At 40.8% G+C, this 24,023-nt stretch overlaps 1 protein-coding gene across 2 annotated transcripts in view; it reads right to left on the reverse strand.

Moving 5' to 3' along the window:
• LOC133991981 (serine/threonine-protein kinase 32C-like) overlaps positions 1–24,023 on the reverse strand; it is a 74,935-nt gene that overhangs the window by 33,052 nt on the left and 17,860 nt on the right. For both annotated transcript variants that reach the window (XM_062430612.1, XM_062430611.1), the window contains exon 2: positions 15,208–15,263. In XM_062430612.1, coding sequence (XP_062286596.1) covers positions 15,208–15,263 — 56 coding nt within the window. The remainder of the gene's footprint in view (positions 1–15,207; positions 15,264–24,023) is intronic.

Below are 24,023 nucleotides of genomic sequence, written 5' to 3' on the forward strand. Positions count from 1 at the left end.
GAACTACACTATCCAAGCCCAATGGTTCATAAATATATATTTTCATTAAAAAGCTCCATAATGTCTTAAAACTGGGGAACATGTCACCCAGTGCAACAGTGAGGCTCACTGATGTATTTTTAATAGTTTTTGGGCAACAATGGAGCTCCATGGCACAGAGGAATAAGCTGTACTAGGCTTAGGATATAGACAATACTCATCTGTCGTCTGGTCTTTTCATGGAGTTTGTTGACAATAAGAAAAATATAGAAATATCTAAAGATATTTAAGGTGCTTTCACTTGTATTCCCTTGTTTATTGTGACCTTTTAAATACAGTAATGTATGGAGACAGGTAGGGATGAGGAGGAACAGTGAATGTGTTTTGACCGGCTGTATTTACACAGAGCATGAAGGTAAAAAAAAAAAACTGGCTGTTACGGTCCAGGTGACAATGCATTCAGTGCTGCAGCTGTCAGGCTGTACTAGTCCCATGCAGGGAACTCAAATGGTGTTGCGGTAAATGGGCAAATACAATCCAAGTGGAAAAAAGGGGGCCATTCATAAGGGCTGTGTCCAGGGTTTATACTTGGCTCCGGATTCCAGATTTGTCTCCAAGCCGTGGGAGGGGACGACAGCGCTGGCCCGAGGTGAGATGCTGTCACAACGTTGGCTGTAATCTCTGACCACCAGCTGCACATAGCACCTGTTTATCTCTGCTAAAGAGAGCTTTTTAGGGGTAGACACAAAAAAACACACACACACACACACGTAAAGGCGAGACCCATCAATTTCTCTCTGGACAGTTTTAGAAATGTGGAGTCACATGATGTAGAGGAATTCGAAGCAGAGGACAGCGCACAGATGTGAGCACCTGTCTGTCTCATGAGCATCCTCAAATAAACCCTCCTTATCATCACAACAGCTCCGTCTCTAAGTTTTTAATAGTTTAGAGCTATGGAGCATGAAGCTAACTTTGTTTTTCCTGCAGCACGATCATTACTTAATCAGCGCTAAGAAAGGAGAACAGCACTAATAACGAGGAGCTCAGCAGGCTGTTTCCTGGAGTTAATCTGCGCGGTGTCAGCCAGGGGCGCCTGGCAAGGCAGAGAAAACACGTTCCTGAGATTTTGAACAACACGTTCAAAGTGCCGCAATTCTAACAGTTTTTTTATCCACATTTTTGAAAAAACTTTTGCGGGTCCCTAATGAGGTGATACGAGCAGCAATTACAGGATAACAAAGGCGGGGTCTTCCATGCTTTGTGATGGGAGCAGCTACTTGTAAACTCGTGTTTAAAAAGCAACAGAAAACCGTAAAAAAAAAAAAAAAAAAAAGGAACAGTAATTCATTAATAATTCAGTATATTCACAGTCTGTCAGACACTGCACAACAAACCATGCAGCCTGCTGACAGAGTACAGATTATTTAAAAATACTGTAATTGATGATTAACTGTTGCAAAAAATAGATACAGATACAGTATATGGGCTTTATTGCAGCGTCAGTAATTTGAAATGTATATGAGATAAAAAATATATACAATTCCGTCTAAGATCTCAAACAAAAACATGGTTCTTCTTCTTGAATATTCTTGAAAATAAATCCCTCTGAGAGTCAGTGTGACCTATCTGCCAGTGTGACCCATCTACTGCAGATCATGAGGCTAATTATATATTTCACTGAGATGCTCCATCCAGCTCTGACTTGAGCCTTTTTACCCCGTTGCTAGATGGGCGGATGAAGTTCATTTAGGAGGTTATTGGATTATGAATCCGCAGAGCATCATCCTCTCCACTAAAAAAAAAAAGAATCATATTTACTGCGGTTGAGGAAATAGTTTCTGAAAGTGACCGGTGTGTGTTGAAGAATACTAATTTCAAAAACATCAGTCCATTAGGTCATGCAGGTAATTCTTTTCCCTGACTTCATTGAACCCAGCAGATGCTTTTTCGTTCAATTTCATTAAAGCCTCATTTGGTCTTGGGGTGCCAATAGTCCTACAACAAAAATAGTTCAAGAGCCCGTGATGAAGAGCTTGTTGATTACCGCTTCTATTAAATAAGAGATTTCTAACAATTTAGCGTTATGGTGCCAGATTTATGCAAGAAGATGTATGGAAGTAAACTGGAGCAATAAGACTGACATGCCTACAGGCAAGGCCTCAAACTATGCTCAAAATAGGCATCCGGGAAGTTCATTATTATCCTTTAATAATGTGTGACATCCATCATGGCAGGGGTATTAAACACTACAACCTATATATTCTAGCCATTTATCTCACAGTTAGGCCGAACAATGAGCTAACAGGTAAGAGTGTAGCATGTGATGCAGAGTAGCAATTAAAGGGTTGTATTGTACTTGTAAACCTTGGCATGACCCTAAGGGGCTCATGGTTAGTTTAGAAGCAATACAAGATGATTTGTTTCATCTAATAACAAAGCTGGGTGAGATTAATATATTATTACAACACAAAAGTAAAGCTTGTATGGTTTTAGATTGTTGTATTATTATTATATCTCCTTATTTGTCCCATTAAAGGTATTAATATGCAAGAATAATTTATTCTTTTTTTACCCCTTGTAACTGACAGAACAAAATGCAAATTTACTCTCCCCCAAATGAGCAAATTAATCACGTTGTTTTCTGAGCAGATATTTATCAGCAGTAAATGAAACTGAAATCCAAGAGAACAATGTGCTCACTAAAATGAAGAAACTTTCGTGGCAAATGTGATAGTGTTTCAGATTAGTTTCACTATAGAAAATGAGCTGGTAGATAAAAACAACATCAGAGCAGCATAATATGTAATATGAAGGGAGGGGAGGACACATCCACTCCAGTTAATGTTGTTTCAGTTGTTTCATTGTTGAGAGTCTTTATATCTTAAAAGGATGGTAGGATACTTTTAATGTAAGGTTTTTTACAGTTTATCATGTAGAGAGTCGCAGGGGAGTTGGAGCCAATCTCAGCTGACATTGGGCAAGAAGTGGGATACACCCTGGACAGGTCACCACTTAATCACAGGGTATATATAGAGACAATCATTCACACTCACATTCACACCGACAGGCAATTTAGAGTCACCGGTTAACCTAACCTGCATACTTTTAGTCTGGGGGAGAACTCCATTAGGAGAACATGCCAACTCCACATAGAAGGGCCCCAGCAGGCAGATGGGGATTGAACCCAGAACCCTCTTGCTATGAGGCGACAGTGCTAACCGCTACTACCATTGTGCTTCCCACATTTCCAGAAAATGAGCAAAGATAATTCAAACGAATGCACATTTCCATCCACTGCCATTACGTGAATATTAGGAGATGGTTAACTAAGATAAACAGCTGGTGGTGCTAATGTTCTGGTTGGGGGACCATTAAACTATCGCAGAAGATGAAAGCCCGACAAGATGATGTAATTAAAGAGCGCCAGTCGAACATCAAATGGTGAAAGGGAATGTAGAAAACATGATGGAAGTATCGCATTTCTGTTTCATGTATTGAATGAGTGTTACAGTTTCCTCATCACTCCACAAAGATCAGAAGTCATCATTTATTCACCAAGTTTGTTACCGTTATACTTTGTGACATTTTGTTTATAGCATTTTTTTTTTTTTTTTTGCACTACTTGAAAATGCAAATAAAACCAGTGTCAAACAACTTTAGAAAAGCACATCAGCTATTTTTCTATTGCACTAGGATTAATGTTAGAGGACTTTTAAAAGACATATTTAAAAAAGGACTTTGGTGGTTAAAAATTGGTGCCGTGCTTAGACCCGAATGAGTCAAGGTCAAAGAACACTGGGTCCTATGCTTCCCATAATTCAATTTGATAGCGCCTTTTGTTAGAATCCCAGACCCAAGGCTCCCTAAAAACCACAGAAGACATTACAAAATTGTTTTTAGAGCCTCAGTGGATAAACTGGTAATGGAGTGTGACACATTAAATCAGTGGAGAGATAGTTTGCTTTAAAATGACCCTAAACCCAAAGTCATGGATTATCCACCTGTGTATTTACAGTACCACAACCTCATTGGTCACAATTAGACAATGACCGTGAGACCAAAAGGTTGACACAAGGTCTTGGGGCGGACTCTCTTACCACTCGGACACTTTCATGGATTATCAGTACTATGTGGGTATCATATCTCTGGGAATCATAGTCCTATAAAGGTATCGGAGTAGGCTGACCTGAAGCTTCTCTCACACTGTGTCCTTGTGTGCCCGGCGCTGTAGGTGAAGCTCAACAAATAAAAAAGTCCAAATTCCCCTTCTGCCGCTCTAAATCTTTTATATGTTTAAAACAAGTGATCTGCAGCAGCCCAGACATCTGCCTCAGCCTCCAGCTCTTCTCCGTCTTACCCAGACCTCCCTCTGCTTAATCTCAATGCTATGTGCTCCTTGAATACGTGCACTTATTAAATGCTTATTAGCAGAACAAATCACTCAGCCGCAAAATAAAATTTAAAAAAAAAGAAGCTCTTTCATGTCGCGCTTCAAAGCGAGGCGTCATTGTTAAATCCCAGGGTTGGCCCACATGTTGTTTACCTTTACAATCCGCCTTCTTCTTCCTCCTCGCTCCCTCCGCTCTTCTGCTATAGTTAGCAGTCCTATCAATTGTTGTCAGAAGGTCTAAAGCTCCTGGGACAACAAGGCTTGCAGAGAGGGAGAAAAGGGGTAGGGTGTTAAATTTAGTGGACTTAGTCAGGAAGCTGCGGATTTTCTGTTTTTCTAGGTCAGGTAAGTGCCAAGTCGGCCAGAAGCCTCTGACTGAGACACATGGCGAAGCACGAAAAGATAGAATTGGAGGGGAGGGAGGGAGAGAGAGACCAGTGTGTGTCTCTCCTCTTAAGTTCGGTGGAAATCTACTGTACATCATTATCAAGCCCCTCTAACACATTCACTGTGACCCTGAAGTTATCGGACATTACCAGGTGGAGCTGTAATGTGCGAACAGCAATGTCCGAATCAGTCAGACCGGATATTAAAGGGACTTTACCCTGACAGCTCCCTGGTTCAAAGTCCATGTAATGTCTGATTGAGCCCAGATGTGAATACAGAAGAAGAATTCACAGCGAGTGATTGGGCGTGTTGATGATGCTTCTATCATGCGACTGGCTATGAATAAACGCAGCAGACCAGCTAAGCTCCATTGTCTTGACTGGGCCTGAACAAAGCCCACAGGAAGAGTGCCAGGTTTTGAAGCTAATTTGCCACAGCGGCCCAACTATGTAATTACAACATCACGTGATGCTTTTAGTAAAAGAGACGTTGAGTGCCACAAACTACGCGAAATGACTCATTTTACTAACAGCATTCAATCCGTTTGGTCCAATCACACTTCTAAAGTCCAGAAGAGCTGCACGATTAGATATTTTTATTTGTCATTCAAGTTAGCCAGAGTCCTCCAAAACTGGAACTAAGAACTTGCTCCATGGGCCCAATGGTGCAGAAGCAAAGCGGAAGAAGAAGAACCTGGAAGAACATTTTTGGCTTCATGTGCCACTGAGTAGCTTTCATAAGAACAAATGGGATGCTGTATCCAGTTCTCTTTCTACATTCATAGCCTGAATGCTTGACTGAATGGGAGAGACGACTTCCTGTGATTTGTCAAATAAATATTATAAATATTCCTGGTGAAAAGCTTAAAAACACCAAATTACAACTGCAGTGTACTTTTTGTGTGCTGTCCTGTCTTCTGCACACTCTACCCAGTTGCCACCCCTCACCTAAACCTCATCTTTCCACATCTGACATGGACAGTCTCCTGTTTTGCCACATTTGTGAAAGAGAGTTATATATATATATATGAGAGAACCATTTCAGCATGTGTTTACTGCTGGTAAGATTGGTTCATTGCTCATCGTCAGCAAGCAGCGATTGAAAAAAGAGTTGCATAAGTACAGGATAACCTGAAAACATGCAGGCACGCAATCTTGATCTAGCCGATGTTACAATTGGGCAGGAGTGCTTTGAGAGAGGCGAGCGAGGCAAAAACGCACTTTCAGGGTCTGATGAACATGTCATCCAGGGAAAAGGAGGAATACTTTGCTGTTTCATTTGGTTCATTCCACTGGATGTCTTCTGCTCCGCAGCTGCTGCTGTCAGCCTGCAGGAAATGAAAGTGTTTACTGAGCCTGGCCCTCCATTTGCACAGCTCCGGGATGCACTATTACGCCAGGCGCGACCATTAATAAGAACAGTCATGGTACAGACTTCCCTGAGACTCACTTGGGTGAATCTCTATAGTACAAAAAAGAAAAAAAGGAGATGTTCTCTTTGCAAATTTAAAAATCATCTCAAATACATTACATTACATTTTATGCTGACACACATCAGAGCCTAACTCATACATTCCTCTGACAGCCTGAGAGTGCTTCAATCTCCTCTGGAAAGTACTGAAAATGATACAGGGATTTGTTGTCACCAAGGGGAAAGCCTGAACAGTCTGAGCAATGACTCCATGTTTAAACTAAATAACAACAACCAAAAAAAGAAGTAGGGATACGATATTGGACTTTTTCTATCTCAACAACAAGACAGTCTCTGCTCCAGCTTCTAAATGATGAGTTTGTTTTTCTTCTTATATAACAGCTAACTGAACATCTTTAGGTTTTGGACTGTGGTTCAAACACAAGACATTCAAAGACTTCTTCTGTGAGAAATTGGATTTTTTTTTTGTCTGACATTTCAAAGACCATAACAAAAACAAAGCAACTCGGGGTATCATCCAATACTAACTGCATTTCACCTAAATGGGTTCATTTTTTCTATGTAAGGTAACATAAGACAAGGGCTGCAATTATCTTTCAATTAATCTGTGGATAATTATTTCAATTCTTTGTTTTGTCAATGACTAACAGTTAGCAGTAAATCTTCACATATAAGAAGCTGTCATTTTTGCTAGAATGGTGACTGGAAACCATTATCAAAATAGTTTCCCATCGATTTTCGGATCGATTTATCAACTAATGGTTTGAACTCTAGCTGTGATGCTAAAAATGGACTCAGCAGGCTGCTGTGACTGATATGAGTGTAACTGATAAAACACTGAATAATAATAGGACAAAACTGTATCTATTGTGGCTCAGTCATGTCATGGCTCACACCCAATCCATTAAATATGGTCCGTATTGGCCCCACTACCTAACAGTATCAGATTGGTGATTCACAGTGTGACGCACACTTCTAATTGTTGTCTTTCATGTTGAAAAGAGAAGAAAATAATGCTCATGATTCAACTGATATCAAACTTCCAAAAAGCCTCCTGGCTAAAGACCCCAAATAGCAGAAAATTGTTGTCGGAGCACAAATATTTAGACAAGACTTGCCCTGAGACCGTGCTTACATCCAATTTACATGAAGCACACAGAAGGACTTTGAAGTCACTCGTGTATGAAGGTGGGGAAAATATAAGGACGACGTAATGAGGATTACATGCATCACAGGAAGTAAAGGAGACTAAAGATGCACAAAAAGTGCCTGAAGGCTTATTTCGAGTATATTCTCTTTAGGTTCCCCAGAGGTGTAACGGCATGTTTCATTAAAGGTGGAATATCTCATACATATTCATCAAGGTGATGAATGGAAATACTGCTGTAACTTCTTAATATATCACGTCTTCTTTTAAAATTAAAGCATAATATGAATCAGTGAGGGATAAAATTGACCATTACGATGATTGACATCCTGCTCAATTACCTTCATCCTGGTCTTGTTAACTTCAGGGATTTGACATTGTGTTTTCAGCCCTGTGTGTGACAGCTCGCAGCTCTGTTCCAAGGTTTGGTTCTCTGAGCTGAGAGAATGTCACTCGGTTTACATTCATATCCTCGCGGGACCCCCCCTCAACACTGACAATAGTGAAAGCACTTTGACGTTCACAATTGATTGTTTGCTAAGCCCCGCTCTCCTGTATTACCGTTGCAATGCCTGTCAAGCTTTCCGTTCTTGCACAGCAAATATACTCAGTTTACAAAGATAATGATGGTGGACTTACCATCAAACAATGTACAATATCTCTGATTTCACACAGAGAGACACAGACTGATTGTATCAGTTGTTGTTGTATCTGTTCTTGTAATTCAATAAAAATCCTTTTAAAAAGGCAAACTGTAGAAAAATTGAGCCAATGTTAGCTAGCACCAAGAGTTGGCTTCTAATACGTGACTTTTTTAAAGCTGAGATCAAATGAAAAATGCCTTTTTTTTTACCTTTTGAGGTCATTTTGTTCACCTACTTAACAATATAGTGTATGCCAAAAGAAAAAAAAAAGAAAAAAATCAATTTCTTTGTATTCTTAGATCAAAATCTAATATCTAATAATCATATCTTGTTTTGTTCCTGTGAAATAAAATCTGTGTGCTTTCGTAAGCTTGAACCAACCAATTTCAACTAACCAGATCATGCCATCCAACCAGCAATCAATCTTCAACTTTTAGAAGATTCATGATATGCCCAATTTTTAATGTTCAAATCAAATTCCTCCCAACGATATGCCCAGCCTGTCTATCCTGTTTCATTTGGAATATATATCACAATACAGAAGTTACTTTCTTGCATAGTCCTCTTTGTTCCCTGTGGAACATATAATGCTGTGACTAGCTATCTAGCTTCCATCTGGTCCTATTCCTGTGCAGCCTGTTGTGCCTCCCCCCCAATTTAGATTAGCAGTTATTATTTCCAAGGTCACAGTCCTACGCCAGGTTGTTTTTGGCCTCCCCCGTTTCCTGTTTCCAGGTGGAGTCTATCTCAAGGCTACTTTAGGAATGCGGTCCTGATCCATTCTGAGGACATGACCGAGACATTGGTGCCACAGATGTTTAATTTCCAGCACCACGCTGTGACAGTTTGTGTTTTTGTACAAGTCCTCACTGAAGATCTTTCCTGCAACATATCTTCCAGAGACATGCATTGATCTTTTTTATATCACTCTCAACCATTCTCCAGCATTCTGAGCCGTACAGCAGAACTCATTTAACAATGCTGTTATACAGTCAGATCTTGGTTTTTAGGCTGTACTGCTTTGAACTCCAGATGGTTTGAAGGCTTGCAACTGATACACAAGTTAGACACTTCTGAAATGCTGTTTTGTTTGGACTTTAATTTCAACTTGTACTAAAAAGAGGACATGAAGTGCATACTTAAGGGGTTTTAAGTATGCACTTGATGCCTAACATACACTGAATGATATATTGCTAAAAGGCTGAGAACAGCATGTACCAGGCAAAAAGTCAGCTTCCTCCCTAATTGATAATCCTTGTGAAAAACATGGAAGTAGCCTAATAATAAAAACTAAATAGTTGTTCTTGTATTCATGAGTACAGAGCTTACTATCATTACTACTTGCTTACTACTATCATTAAAAGGTTAAGTAAAAATGTCAGATTAGACTGTTTGGCTATTAAGCATAACTTTATACATTATAAGAGACAACATTATGAGAGAAGAGGTTAGTAGGAGGAGTTCAAACTAATGTATTAACAAATTAACACCATTTAGAGTAATGTTTGCTGTGGTTAATGGAGAGTAAACTTCCCCAATTTCAATACAGAGCATGGCAGAGATGCTAACATTAACTGCTAACTCATAAACTGACACTGATAGCCTAACTCTGATAGCATCCAGGACTAGCTTCCACACAGAGAGGAAGTGCTACATGGTAGATGTGTGGGTTTAAACATCACTTGTAACCACACAAGCTAATGTAGTTAGTTTATGAGGTGCTAAGCTGACTTGCAAGTAGCTTAAGTCTCACTCACTACTGTGGGTATTAAGCTAGTTGGCCAGATATAAATGCTGATGCTAATGCTAATGAATGCAGTTTACGTTAAACTCTAAGCTATGATTGGAGAATTGCAAACAGTCAATTGGTTCTCCTGTAAGTTTTTATTCAGATTTCACATAGATCAAAGTATCAATACATTTGTACAGGATTCATGACTGTAACACTGATACTACTGTAATGATATCAGTGTAAATCATCTTCAAAGGCAAAGAATGTGATCGACTATCCTAACATCCAGCTTAGGCCAGCCGCATTGATGATGAAAGGACATTGAGTGTGTTGGTTGATGGAATTCTTATCTTCACTTTTACATCTAAATGAGTCATTTTCATCATAGTCCTGTATCAGATTTTAACTAAGAAAATATCACCTCATCCCTAGAAAAAAAAAAGGTGGCTCTCGTCACAGCTCTGCAAATTATTCTCCGTGGAGCTGCTCAGATATCAAAAATGTGGAGGTGGAACAAAACTCTTTCTCCAGCTCTTTCTCACTGAGCTAAGTAATAACACGGTATGTGTGAATGCTGAAATTCTGCAGTATTTTCAGGAGAAGAATATTTGGGATGATAATGAACAGAAGCCAAAATGAACCTCATTAGTTGCAGAAATTCTTAAATACTGATATTGATACATAGCTGATTAATGTGTGTGATTATAGTCTATGTGTGAAGGTATGTTTTGGCATATTTGAATGATGATGGAATAAGATGGTGAAATGTTTTTTAGAAGTCATGACAGTTTTCTGGCTCCCATCATCGCTCCCATCGTTTCCCAACCATGTATATTATATTTTGTTGGCAGGAATGTTGACAGCAACGCCTCCAAATGGCCTATTTTCTCTGGATTCTAAATCTAACCAGACATTTTATTATAAATACATTTAAAAACAAAATAAGTGAACATGGGGCATTTCAGGATGTCTGAATTCTCTGGGTGTTGTGTTCAAACAGCTTTTTGAGTCCTCAAGCTATTTTATCCATATGGCTCCTGCTTTTTTTTTTTTTAGAGCTTTGTACTGTAAAACCTATAGGAGGAGTAGTGTAATGGAAGATTGTACGTTTCTAGGTTAACAGGTTGCCGAGGGCTACCGCTGAGGCCGGGCTGCGCTTGCAAAGCTCTACTCTGCAAAAACCGACCCTTGTCCGAGCCCTTCGGGACCTGCAGCTGGAAGGTTAAAAAAAAAAGTGTGGGAGAAGTCCTTATGAGTGAGTCTTTAGAGGTGGGAGGACTCTCTGTGTGCTGCCCAGGAGCCCTGCAGGGCTAACCGAGAGAGAGAAAACGCTAACAAAGGCTTCATCATCTCCTGACCTTTCCACAGACACCCGGTACCATCCCTGATATGATGAGGGTGCCACAGCCTCTCTCGCTGTCCTTTTCACCCCTCTGTGCATCATCTCCTTCTCTCCTCCACACCCACCTATTTCCTGTGCCCGTCTCTGATCGCCTGTCTCACCATTTCCATCACACTGGGTTCTAATGAGGGTTTATTCCCACTGAAGTGTGTGGACTGAATAGAGGATGTGGATGCGGGAAACCACCAGCTGAGCTCCCTCGCTACCTCTGACCTCCCTCGGCGCTCTCTTCCCGCTGTTTGGATGTTTACCTGTCCGTCTGACTGTTGGCATTAAGGAGCTGTCGCTAAACTGCTGTCACTGCCAATGACTGTCACATCTCCCTCGAGTGTCAATTCCCCCGCTAAAGCTCTCCCAGGTACGGGCCTTAATGAGTGCTGCGGCGGAAACGGCTGTCTTCAATACGGCCTGAGCTGTGGGGATGAAGGGGATGCACATGAGTAAAAGAGAAGAGGAACAAGTGAAGGAGAGAGAGAGAGAGAGAAAGCAACAGGGGATCAGGCAATTATCCTTCCTCTGGTGCCGCGTATGGCCCATCCAGCCCCGGTAGCAGGCGTGTTACAAATGAGCTATATGGGGCCGCCGCTGTGGAAATAATCACACCTAGCAGACATCACTCTTCACCCCAACCGGTAGGCGACAGATGCTCCGAAAAACATGAGAGAAACAGGTGAAGAGAGACTGCGCTCAGAGAGGGAATTCAAACAATATCAATGCCATTCTTTTTCTCTTTTTACTTATACTATATTGCTTTGCCAACACAGCTTTTCTTTACTGTAGTGCCCATAAAACACACTTGAATTGAATTGTGAGAGGAACAGAAGGGGATAGGGAGAAATAGTAGGTGTAAAAAGAGGGAAGAAAAGGGAGAGAAAGACCTGTGCTGATACATCAAAATGAAGGAAAAAGGATGAATGATTTCACCACAACAATGAGAAGAATGTGTGAGATTTTTGAGTGTAGCTGAGAGCAAACACTGCAAATTTTGCTGTGATTTGTCTATTCCGGATGAAATTTTGGATATCGTAGGCACAAACCCTCAATTTGGTTCAAAATCTGTGCTTGTGCTTGTCCCAACGGGCTAAATTCATTAGAGCCAAAAACAAGAGGCCCTTAGAGATGAACACAGGGAATTGTAGCACAATGATGCAAATGTGAGCAAGCAGAGACATGTCACAAACAAGCATTATCCATCTGCACCCCTGTCATGGTTTTTGAAAATGTATCAAGACAATTAAGTCATTTTGGCTTAACTGCAGAGCACAAACCAGGTCCTGAAATCAATTTTTGGACCCGACCTGATCCGCTGATATAAAACCTGACTCATGCTCGTTCTTGTTTATTAGTCTATTAAGGCTTAAATGAGGCTTTTAGAGTGCAGAGGAGGAGCAGAGGCAGAGATTAATCTACTAATGAGCCTATATTTATGGTTTGCACATCTATAACTATGACGGAGTCGCTTTGCCAGCGGCTGCAGGTGTATTCTGTTATTTCATGGAACACTGTGTCCAAACAGCATGTTGCATCGTGTGGCATCACGTTTTCTGTCCTCGCCAAGTCTGTTAAAAATGCAAATCAAACCTTGTACCCACATCAGCTGCGTGCTTGGGTTTAGACCGAAGTCATAAGCACTCAAGTAAAAGCTGGTTGAGTGCTTGATATGTTTTTGAAGTAGAAAACACAGCCGGCTGCTACCTTATTTAGGTATCATAGATACAACTCCTCATTTTACCCAAATAATCAGCCGTTCCTGCAAACTGATTTTGTCAGTGATGGTCACTCGGACCGCTTTCACATAGAGGACATTGTTAAGAATATATTTCAGAATTTTGACACAGGCTCTAATTCGGCCGTGGGTGGACTGCACCACAGGATTAGCTCAGCATAGCATGCACGCCCCCGCGTTTATACGACAACAGAAAAAAACAAAAACAATACGAACATTTTTTTTGACATGCTTGTAGTCTGCACAGGCTGTAAGACGGGGGTAGACGTAGAAAGAAGCTTTTGTGTTGACAGCGTGACAAGCGAGGAAGATTGGTAGAAAGAGACACCTGCCTTAAGACTGCATGTACATTTAAAAAAAAAAGAAGAGGTAGAAAGAGAGAAGACAGACAGAGAGATGAAGAGCGGAGTAGAGCTGCTGTCAGTCGTGCCTGTAGACAGCAGTTTTTGGAGGGGAGGGGGGCGGCTTCCCCTGTTCTAAGTTCCGAAGTGCTACCTGGCAGCCTCCTGCTGCGTGAGAGTGAGCGCCGCGACATGCATTCTCGCTTCCACGAATGCGTACTATCACGCACGCACACAAACACACACACACCTACAGTACTGCACAACAACAAAGAACCCATTTTCGTGGAGCACTTACACAAGCTGGAGTATACAGATCCTATTTCACAGTGCTACAGTGTGAGGTAAACATCTCCCTCATCATGCACACAACTCACTCTTTATGATTTGGTTTTTAAAGTGTATTTAAATAGTATAAATGATTGTTACCATCATTGCATAAATAATAATAGAATATTAATAACTGTTATTTATAAGGCAAAAAATGTATGTGTGCTTTATTTTGTAATTAATTAACATCTTAATCCAATGACATTTCCACTCACACACACATACACTAACCCAGGTCTTGGTGTATGTGTGTGTGAGAAGCTGTTAAGTATTCAGAAACAGCAGTAACACAGAGCGAGGCCACACCGGGCAAAACACACATAGACTAGATGACCTCCAACAAAAGGACAAACTTTATCTGGACGTCTCTGCGAGCATCTGTCCGACTATCTGAGTGTATTTTGTCTGTGCGTGTATGTGACTGTGCTGCAGATATTGCGTAACTATGAGTCTGGATCCCTTACACAAGAACCGCATGTATTTTCCCTTCCTCTTGGATGAAGCGGCTGGTTTCTCTTGTTTGATGCTTCAGCCAGAGCGCTGACCCAAGAAGAAGGACGAAAAGATAGCGTGTGAAGGCCTTTACGTTTAAACTTTACCGTCGCATCCATTTCTTTCTTATTCTTTTCTCACTTGAAGCCATTTTCTATCTTTATGTTTGAATTTCAAAATCCAAAAACATGAATGAATTTAGTGACACAGTGGCGTATACTGCCAATAAATAAACTGGACTGTAGTAAATAAAGTATCCAATGCGCCAAAAACATTTGAGCTGCCCTGCTTGGGTCTCTGTAGCACGGCCTGCTTGTAGTGAGTGTATTTCCTGGCTTAGTGCAGATTCCCTTCAAGTGAAGTGACAGCAGCTTGAGGGAACAAAGCAATAAGTAAAATTAACATAAATTCACATGGTAATGTATTCAGCATTGGGCAATGACTTTCCATGTTAAAAAAAAATAAAAAAGAAGATTTTTTGAGGAGAGCAAAGCAGAAAGAATTTGCAAAGGCGGTGCACAGACACCAGTATAATGAACAAATATTAGCCGTGATGTTTGGGATTCAAAATGAAGATAAACTATTCCAATCTCTTGAGCCCGACACACACACACACACACACACACACACGTCTCGCCCTGAATTCATTACGGAAGTCTCACGGAGCCATTCAACAGGAACACCAAACAATTCTTAAACTAACAAATGGCCTGTGAGTTCATCCAAAATATCTGTTTTATCAGCAATAGCCAGTGATGATATTGGCACCTGAGAAAAGGTTAAAAAAGATAGGCTGTAATTTGGTTTCACAATACACAGCACGCACGCGCACACACACACACACACACTTTTTCCATTAGCTCTATTCAGCACAACCACTGAGCATCATGACAAATGCAGCCACACTATTTCTGCTCTATAATTAAACGGAGACGTTGGGTCAAAACTCCCAACAGGTTGACTAACATGAGATGAAAAGTAAATTGGCTCTCCTCTAACTGACTTTACAGAAAGAATTACATAAGCCGTATTTATTACCATTACCGAAATAGAAAAATTATTTGTCTTTTAAGCAGCTATAATATGATGGGAGCCACTGTGTAATCTCTCCTCTGATTCTTTAGCAGAGATAATGACTGTGCTGGGTAATTGAAGGTGCAGAACACAAGCGCCCGCCTGCATGAAAAATGGAGGTTGCGTTACCTTTCCGAAGCTTCCTTTCCCGATGGCCCGCAATATCTGGAAGTGGTCAAAGTTCACTGTGAAGAAAAAAGGAGAGAAGAGAAAGGATCCGTTAGCACGAGTTCAGCTGCATTTCATGATAAGGCGCAGTCACATAGTGTTACAACAGTGATATAACTGCTGTTGCTTTAGCTGTGCACCACATTTAAACTGAAATGAAACAATGGCTCTGAAGTGCTGACTTTAAGCATTCATTTAAAGGTGTTTACAAAGTGTAAGAAATCCATTTTATGGGACAGAAAGTCATGGAACAACTTAACATGATGTCATTACTATTAACAGTTCATAGCAAATCCAAATCCCTGCAATCAATAAATCGTTAAAGTTTATCACCCACACACATCAGCAGGGGATTTAATGGTGATGCTCTGCTAGACCTGAACTAAAGCCTTTTAACTTTTTGGTGTGGTGTGTGCTATCAGAAACATTTTAATCAGTTTGTTTATAACATTATACGGTATATGATGTTAAAAAAGGTCCTTGCTTAACACGTCTGTAACCTATAAGTAAACTAACTCACGCAATAGACACACACACTGGCCTCTTTATTAGGTACACCTGTGCAATCTAATGCAATCCAATACAACAGCCCTGCTTTAAATTCTACATTTATGAAGCTTATACATTTTCAGTTTTTGTTGACATTGTCTGCTTTATGTTTATTACTGAGGTCATAATGGGTGAAGGTGATGTACTAGGGTGCATTATATTGAATGGTTGTCCTAATATTTTGTCCACTCCATTAACATACATGAAGGAAGCAAAATATTAGGAACACCAGTCAATAGAATGTAAGCCAGTACGCCGCCACCACCACTTAATAGAACCTTAGTAATAAACATACAATAAAATGATCACGTTTTGACAATGTCAACAAAAACTGCAAATGTATAAACTTCAAAAAAGTAGAATTTATGGCAGAACTGTTGTATTGGATTGAATTAGATTGCACAGGTGTACCTAATGAATCGGTTGGTGACTGTATGCAACAAGTACAAGCAGTTAAGAGTTTGTTGAATCTGACTTGGATTACTCATATGAGCAAACCTCAGAAAAAAGGTGAGCTTTTTAGCATAAGAATACAAAAATGTTGTTTGAGGCAAAGTCCTGCTACATCGTCCTAAAGTAAAAGGGCAATGAGTTCTTCACTGTTCACCCAATATGAAGGCGAACACCCTCAAACCTTCTTCAAGCTGAAAGCGAACACTTTAACCTAATAGTCATTGTTTCATTTCAAATCCAATGTGCTGGAGGACCACAACCATCAAAACCACATTACTGTCCTAATACTTTATGACTGCACTGTACAGGACATTGGGTTAGTAGAATCAAGAGAACAAAGAGGATATTTTCCATTAAACTGGAACAAAGTCTGGAACATTGAAAATCAGAGCACAACATGAAAACATGAAACATGTACGATATGAACAGTTACAACAAATAATTATATTCTGCAAAGGTTCTGATTATGCCTTTTATGTCGTTAAATTCATATGTCTACTGAGGCATGGTCTGCAAAAGTTTCTTCTTATCATGAGAATGAAAATGAGTCATGAATGATTCACAGCGTGGCAAATGAATAAATTTGTTTTGGATTTATCACAGAAAACCGCAGAAATTCAACACAGCCACAACAATTATCATCACGATCAAATGTTGCGTGATTAAAATGGTGCAAATAAACAAGAAGAAATAAAAGAGCCACTCATCTCTACATGAAAACTTTTAATAAGGATCTCTGGCTTATTTGGTGGGAACATCAGAGAGACTCTAATTTCAGTAAGAAAGAAAAAAAAAACACTCAGCACTGCAATTATTCCTCTTATTTTATTTTATCAATATGTGTAATGGCATAGTTAAATGTTCTGGCTCATTGCCTTCAGTGGATGTGTGTTCTGCTGAGTAATTGAACTGTCCTGTGTGTGGTACGGATTTTAAAATACGACCTGAAAGTGAAATGGGCCCTGGTTGAATGGGAGGGATGAGAAACAGCTTTTAAGCCTTGTAATGACAAATTACTCTCTAGTGAACAAAAAGAAAAAAAGAAAAGAAAAAAAAAGACCAAAAAACAGTCCCACTATAAATAATCTCTGATAACATGTCTCATTTCTGTTGAGACCATATCAGTGGGGTGTTGGCTCAACTCTATTTATGATTTATGGAAAACCAATACTGAGATTGTGATTTTAAATTGAAATGTTTTTCCAGAAAGATAAACTACTACTGACCATAATACTAAACAAGATATACTTGGACTTTGCACTATCACAACATAATTTTGTTTCTACATTAGTATAATCACATAAAATAATGCTATTGCTAATATTGCATTTCTTAAGATGTTACTTATACCTGACAAGTGCCTAGTCTACCTAATGATTAAAAATGTGGTTTTACATTTAGTGAAAACCATTACATAGTTGGCCAGTTCTGCTAATAATGAAATACTGCTAGTCAGCTTACGCCATTGAGAGTGGACAAGTTGGAGGACTGCGTAGACACTCTATGGCTAGGTGCGAACTTTTCCGAAAATTCAGTGTTTTACAAATACTGTTACATTTACATCTGACATCTGTCAGTCCACAGCTTTGTTTCAAATGGCATCTGGTCACCAAAGACAAGCATCAGAGCATATGGTGTTAAATGGTTACCATGGCGGCGCATTTAGATGCAGGGACCACTGGCTCTCCCGAAAATACGGTGTTTTGTTTGTTTAATAAGTGTTTGTCCGAAAGTTTGTCGTGTTCGTCTCGTCTATCTACGTCGGAATATAAATACAGTCGACAGGCTCTGCTAGACATCTGCAAGAGCAAGCCTTACAACGTTTTGGACATTGAGAGGCCGTGTGCTGAAGGATTGCGCAGAGGAGCTCAAGGATGTCTTCACAGATATCTTTAACACTTCTCTGAGACAAGCTGCTGTCCCATCACATTTCAAGGCTATCATCATCATACCTGTACCAAAGAAACCTGCTCAATCCTGCTTCAATGACTATCGCCCTGTGGCACTGACCCCCATCATCATGAAGTGCTTTGAACGGCTAGTCATGTCACACATCAAGTCCATCCTCCCCCCCACCCTGGACCCCTTTCAGTTTGCATACCGAGCCAAACGTTCCACAGAGGATGCAATCTGCTCTGTTCTCTACCCAGCCCTCACCCACCTGGACACAACAGACTCATATGTGAGAATGCTGCATAGACTTCAGTTCAGCTTTCAACACCATAATCCCACAACAACTCATCTGTAAACTGGACCAGCTGGGGCTCAACACCTCCCTTTGGACTTCCTCAATGAGAGGCAACAAGCAGTACGAGTCGGCAACAACACCTCGAGCAGCATCACCCCTGCTCTTCACCCTGCTGACTCATGACTGCACACCAACCTACAGCACCAATCACATGGTGAAGTTTGCGGATGATACAACTCTGGTGGGTCTCATCACCAAGAACAATGAGACCCACTACAGGAAGGAGGTCAACCTTCTGACCAACCTTCTTGGTTCAAAGACAACAACCTCCTGCTGAATGTCAGCAAAACCAAGGAGATTGTTGTTGACTTCCGGAGAGGCCACAGGGAACACCCACCACTGACCATCGATGGTGCTGCTGTGGAGAGAGTGAGCAGCACCAAATTCCTGGGGTTGCACATCAGTGAGGACCTCTCCTGGACCACCAACACTGCATCACTGGCGAAGAAAGCCCAGCGGCGCCTCTACTTCCTCCGCAAACTGAAGCGAGCAAAAGCTCCCCCACCCATCATGTGCACATTCTACCGGGGCACCATTGAAAGCATCCTGACCAGCTGTATCACTGTGTGGGGCAGGAGCTGCACTGAATACAGCAGGAAAGCACTGCAACGCATAGTGAACACAGTTGGTAAGATCATTGGTGCCCCACTCCCTTCCTTGCAAGACACATACATCACCCACCTCACCCGCAAAGCTACCTCGATTGTGAGCGACGCCAGCCACCTCGCACACAGTCTGTTCAGCCTCCTGCCTTCTGGGAGAAGGTATAGGAGCCTCCGTGCCCGCTCCACCAGACTTACAAACAGCTTCATCCACCAAGCTGTCAGGAAGCTAAATTCTCTCCCCTCTCTCCCCTCAGCCACATCCACCAGGCCATCAAAAATCTGAATTTACTTTTTAGTATTAGGAAATGTGCATGTCTATCCCTAACCTGTCTATCTGTTGTGCCTGTGCACTTTATCTGTTTTCACCGTGGATAGTGAGAAACGTCTTCTCTTTTCCTTTGTATGTCTAGTACATGTGATTGAATTGACAATAAAGCTGACTTTGACTTTGAAAAAGGTCCTTACTTATGTTGTCTTTATGTTTAAGATCAGTGGGGTCTCGTGCAAGAACTAGTCATTCGAACGTAAACTTCATTCTTATGAAATTTACGAGTGTTCCGGATTTGTACGAATCATCAAGTTGTACGACAAGTCAGGACCACTCGCATCAATGAAGCAACGCGTCGATGACTACACCTACAACACCCAACAAAAATACAACATCCCACAACATCCATGGTTCAATTTTGTCCATGAACGGCATGTTGTCCTGTCTCTCTACCCATGTTTCCTATCTTGACTTTCAACTGTCAAAGGACAACAATGCCAAAAATAATCTTTTAAAAAAGGTGTTTATTAAAAAAACACCTGCAAAAGAATTGAGACAGGTGAGTTGGATTCCAACGACATATGAAATGCTGCTCTGCTCACTGCATTTAGTCCTTAGTTGATCATTTCATCAAACGAGACCAAACACTTAGAACTAAGAAGTAACAGCAGAGATGAATAAAAATGTGGCGGAGATTGGTGACGACAGAAATTCAGTGGAGGACATGACCAAAACTTTCTTAACACTGACAAAAGAGAACGAGGGTTTGAAGAGAGAACCCGAGACTTAGAGAGATACTACTGTCCAGCTCTGCACTGTAAGTTAACGTTAGCATTACCTTCCCATGCTGACATGACAAATTACTAGACACTGAATCCTGAGGGTGTCTATTTCTAGACTTATAAGCTTAAAATGATTTTATAGTGTGCTGAACAGTTTAACTGTGAGATTCCAACAACTCTGTTCAACAGCTGTCATTTAAGCTGCTAGCTGTAATCACCTAGATTGTTCATGTCAAAAAGGACTTGTCACTGTTGGTCTTTTGTGACCATGAGAAAACACTAGTACACAAACAAATTTAAATAAATCTGAATAATACAGTGGTGTTTCTTCTTTGACAAAACCATCTTTGACCAAGCATAAATAATACGGATGCTGGCATGCAGAGAGCATAGGAATGAGAAAACAGGCAGGATTTCTTACTTCTTGTTATGCTACTGCTAAATATATTTCTCTGCAACAGCTGTGATTATAGCCAGTGAAATTAACAGGTATCAGCTTAAACATTCACTTGCTACAGCCTGTTAAGACACTTGTATAAATTGAAATTGCTACTACTGCAATTACAAAATAAAAATGATTAATGGTTTGGTCTACTTCATGTTCCTTTCAAAGGATGAAAATAGCGATGATTTTGGGCTCCGGGTGTAAAAGGTTTAGACTTACATTGTACAGGCTTTTTTTTTTTTTTTTTAAGAGCACTGGTACTGATTGAAGCCAAAGGAATGAGTCAGTCTTTTATTACTTTGGACTGAAGTGTTGCAATGTGAGCTGATGAAGGCTACTGGCTACTGACCGACCTCCTCTCCATCATCAGTAAAACTGATTGAGACCTGATTCTGTTCTGTGTGTGTGTGTGTGAGAGAGAGAGAGAGAGAGAGAGAGAGAGAGAGAGAGAGAGAGAGAGAGAGAGAGAGAGAGAGAGAGAGAGAGAGAGAGAGAGAGAGAGTGTAGCAGTGCCCCAGGCAGATGTGAGCACAGCAGGCCTGAGCCTAAGTCACACAGCTCCTCCTTAAAAGTCACTCAGCCTCTGAAGCTCACATCCTGATCTGTTCAGCTCTCTATGCATGTAGACATAGAGTGATCATAAGAAGAGAAAACATGCTGGGGTTTGATTTCCTTCAGATGGACCCACAACCAGCTGACCTGTGCTGAATGAGGGGGAAAACCCCACATTGCTACTTGCATCCAGACAAAAGACACAAGGTGTGGTTTGCATGTTTCGTCTGGAAGACAGACTAATCCAGTGTGGATTCTCCCCACTCAGTCTTTTGTACATGGCTAATCCTCTCATATGGCATGGCTCTGACTGCACCCTGGTGCCGACACACAGAGACACTGTACCATGAATATAACCATCCAGGAGGTATTAAAGGGATAAAGGGAAATGTGGAGACGTCTGTATATAATGTGGTGGGTTCACATACTCAGCAGTGCTTTTCTAGATGAGGGTGAGATGCATTTCCTTCCAGCTCTCATGCCAACATTAACTCATAGTGAGTCTGCTGAGCAGTCTGAAACTCCAGACAGAGGTGTCCAAACAATCAGGTCACTCACACGACAGTAATTTCAGCTGGTGCAACAGCTAACCCAGTTTACATTTTGCTTGATAATGTAAGGGTCCAACATAATATTAAAGTTTTCAATTCACAGGGGAGCCAATGTAAACTTGTGAATAAAGAAATTTGAATCTGCAATAATGAATATTTTAATATGAGCGATGGATCAATTGACTATGTGTAATGTATAAGGGGTTGCTTGTAGTGAAAAACCCATGTGGGTTCCCCTCAGATCTATGGAGAGTTTTAGTGACTTCTACAGTAGGTCTTTGTTTAGCTTTTACACTCCACAGCTTTACTGTGTTGATTGACTCACTGCTGTTGTTAACCCAGCTTCCCACTGCAGCTGTTGTAAACAAAAAGTCTTTCATGAACTCAATGTACATTACCTGCCTAGCACCAAACAGCAGGGAGACAAAGTTAGTGAGTAGCTGATGAGCATATTAGAGCAATTAGCAACTAAAGAGCCAAATGGGTTTTTTCCTCTTGAGTTGGTGTAGACCAAAACAAAGAAAAATGGATTCATCAGATCACCAAAACATGACTTCAAATCAATGTTAATGTTGCTCCATGTTGGTGGATATTCAAGTACGCTGCACCTACATTGTAAAGCGATAATTTGTCATGTGTACAGCTTATTGTGCTGCCTCCAAGTGGCCAAAAAGTGAATTGATGCAGGTTTAAAAATCGAATTTTAATACCTAAATCAGACAAACAGCTTTTGTAACATATGGGTACCAAATGGTATTAATTTCCAACTCTGATAATGTATTAATTTGGTTGGTCTGAAAAAGTAAATTTTAACCTCAGTGCTGACTTCTGCATGAGGAAGCCAACATTCCCCCAGCACTCACACTTTGCGTCACATGATGTCGATATATTTAAAAGAACTCAAGAAATGTCATTTCACTATCAAAGACTTAGAACATGATTCTACATGACAGACAGCACAATTAACCGTCCACCTCAACCTTTCTTTTTACCCATCGATCCATGTCCCCAGCATCGCAGCGCTTCCTCGAAGTATGAGTCATCGGGTAGTGGGAAGGGAAAACAAAAGTACCCCCTCCCACCACCACCACCCCTTTATCCATTTAACTGGCCTCGTGAAAGGAGCTGCTCTTCACATTCAGGGGCATAAGAGATTTGGGCTTTGTTTCATGGTAAGGGGATAATTAGAGCAGACGTGGCATTTCCTGTAACCACTGCCAGGCCGGTTCACACATTCTGGGAGAAGAGAGGAGTTATGTGGGAGGGAGTATAGATCTTTCGTGTCATACAAGATTTACGCTGACTTAAATCAAAACATAGACCTTCTCTGGACTGCTTGACCAATCACCTCACACTAGAAAAGGTGAAGTAGTTCAGCTAATAAATAGGTTTATTGTCCAATAACAGCTTTGACAGTCATCATCTGAAAGCTAATGTTTTTCTCTCTACCCTTGGACTTAATTAACAAACCCTGTGTGACTATCCATTCACCAGCATTTCAATGAGTGTTATTCTAGTGCTGTCTATAAGAGAGTCCTTAGGTATGCAGTACTTTTCTTTCCAAGCTTCAAGGGTTGATTTGTACATAGCTGCTTTGTGGGTGTGATCTCAAATGAGTTAAAGACAGAGGGCATTCATTTGACGAACTACAGTCAACAAACAACGGCACGAGTAATAAAGGCTTCAATTACCTTAATTTGCTCTTCTTATAACCATAGTCATATTAAATCAATGGAACACTGCTGACAGTGTTTGTAATTTATGTCATTTCATGGTCAAGTAGTACTCAAGAAAAAACAGCAGGTTAACAGAAACAAAGCCAGAGAGAGAGAGGGGGGGAAAAAAAGAGTGTCTGCAGACAGAATTGGCTTTATCAAACACTCTCAGGTTTCAGTGGATGCTGCACAAAAAGACCGTGGCCAGAGCCAGCAGACAGATGCAGCATGTAAGTGTAAGTGAATTTGATCTACCATTGAGACTGTGAAGAGAACGACAACATCTTTTCCTCTGTAGGGGCTTGAAAGCTGCTGACAAACCAGGATGATATGCTGAGTAGGCTCCGCAGGGGTCCTCAGTGGGTGATTGGCTCCCGTGGAAGAGCTAATACTGGCATAAAGCCCATGTCAAGGGGCATTCAAAGTGTTAGTCTGGTCTGGTAATGATATCCACAGGACTCCTGGATAACGTTACAATTCTATATACTTAAGGTACGACCACCAGTTTTAAATCATTTAAACTTTGTTTCAAAGTTTGAAATGGCAGACAGCACTAAATATAACTCACTCCGATGCTATGGAGAAGAACTCATTGATTTAAGCTCCAGA

The sequence above is a fragment of the Scomber scombrus genome, chromosome 12, assembly GCF_963691925.1.
Source record: "Scomber scombrus chromosome 12, fScoSco1.1, whole genome shotgun sequence".
Classification (NCBI taxonomy): Eukaryota; Metazoa; Chordata; class Actinopteri; order Scombriformes; family Scombridae; genus Scomber; species Scomber scombrus.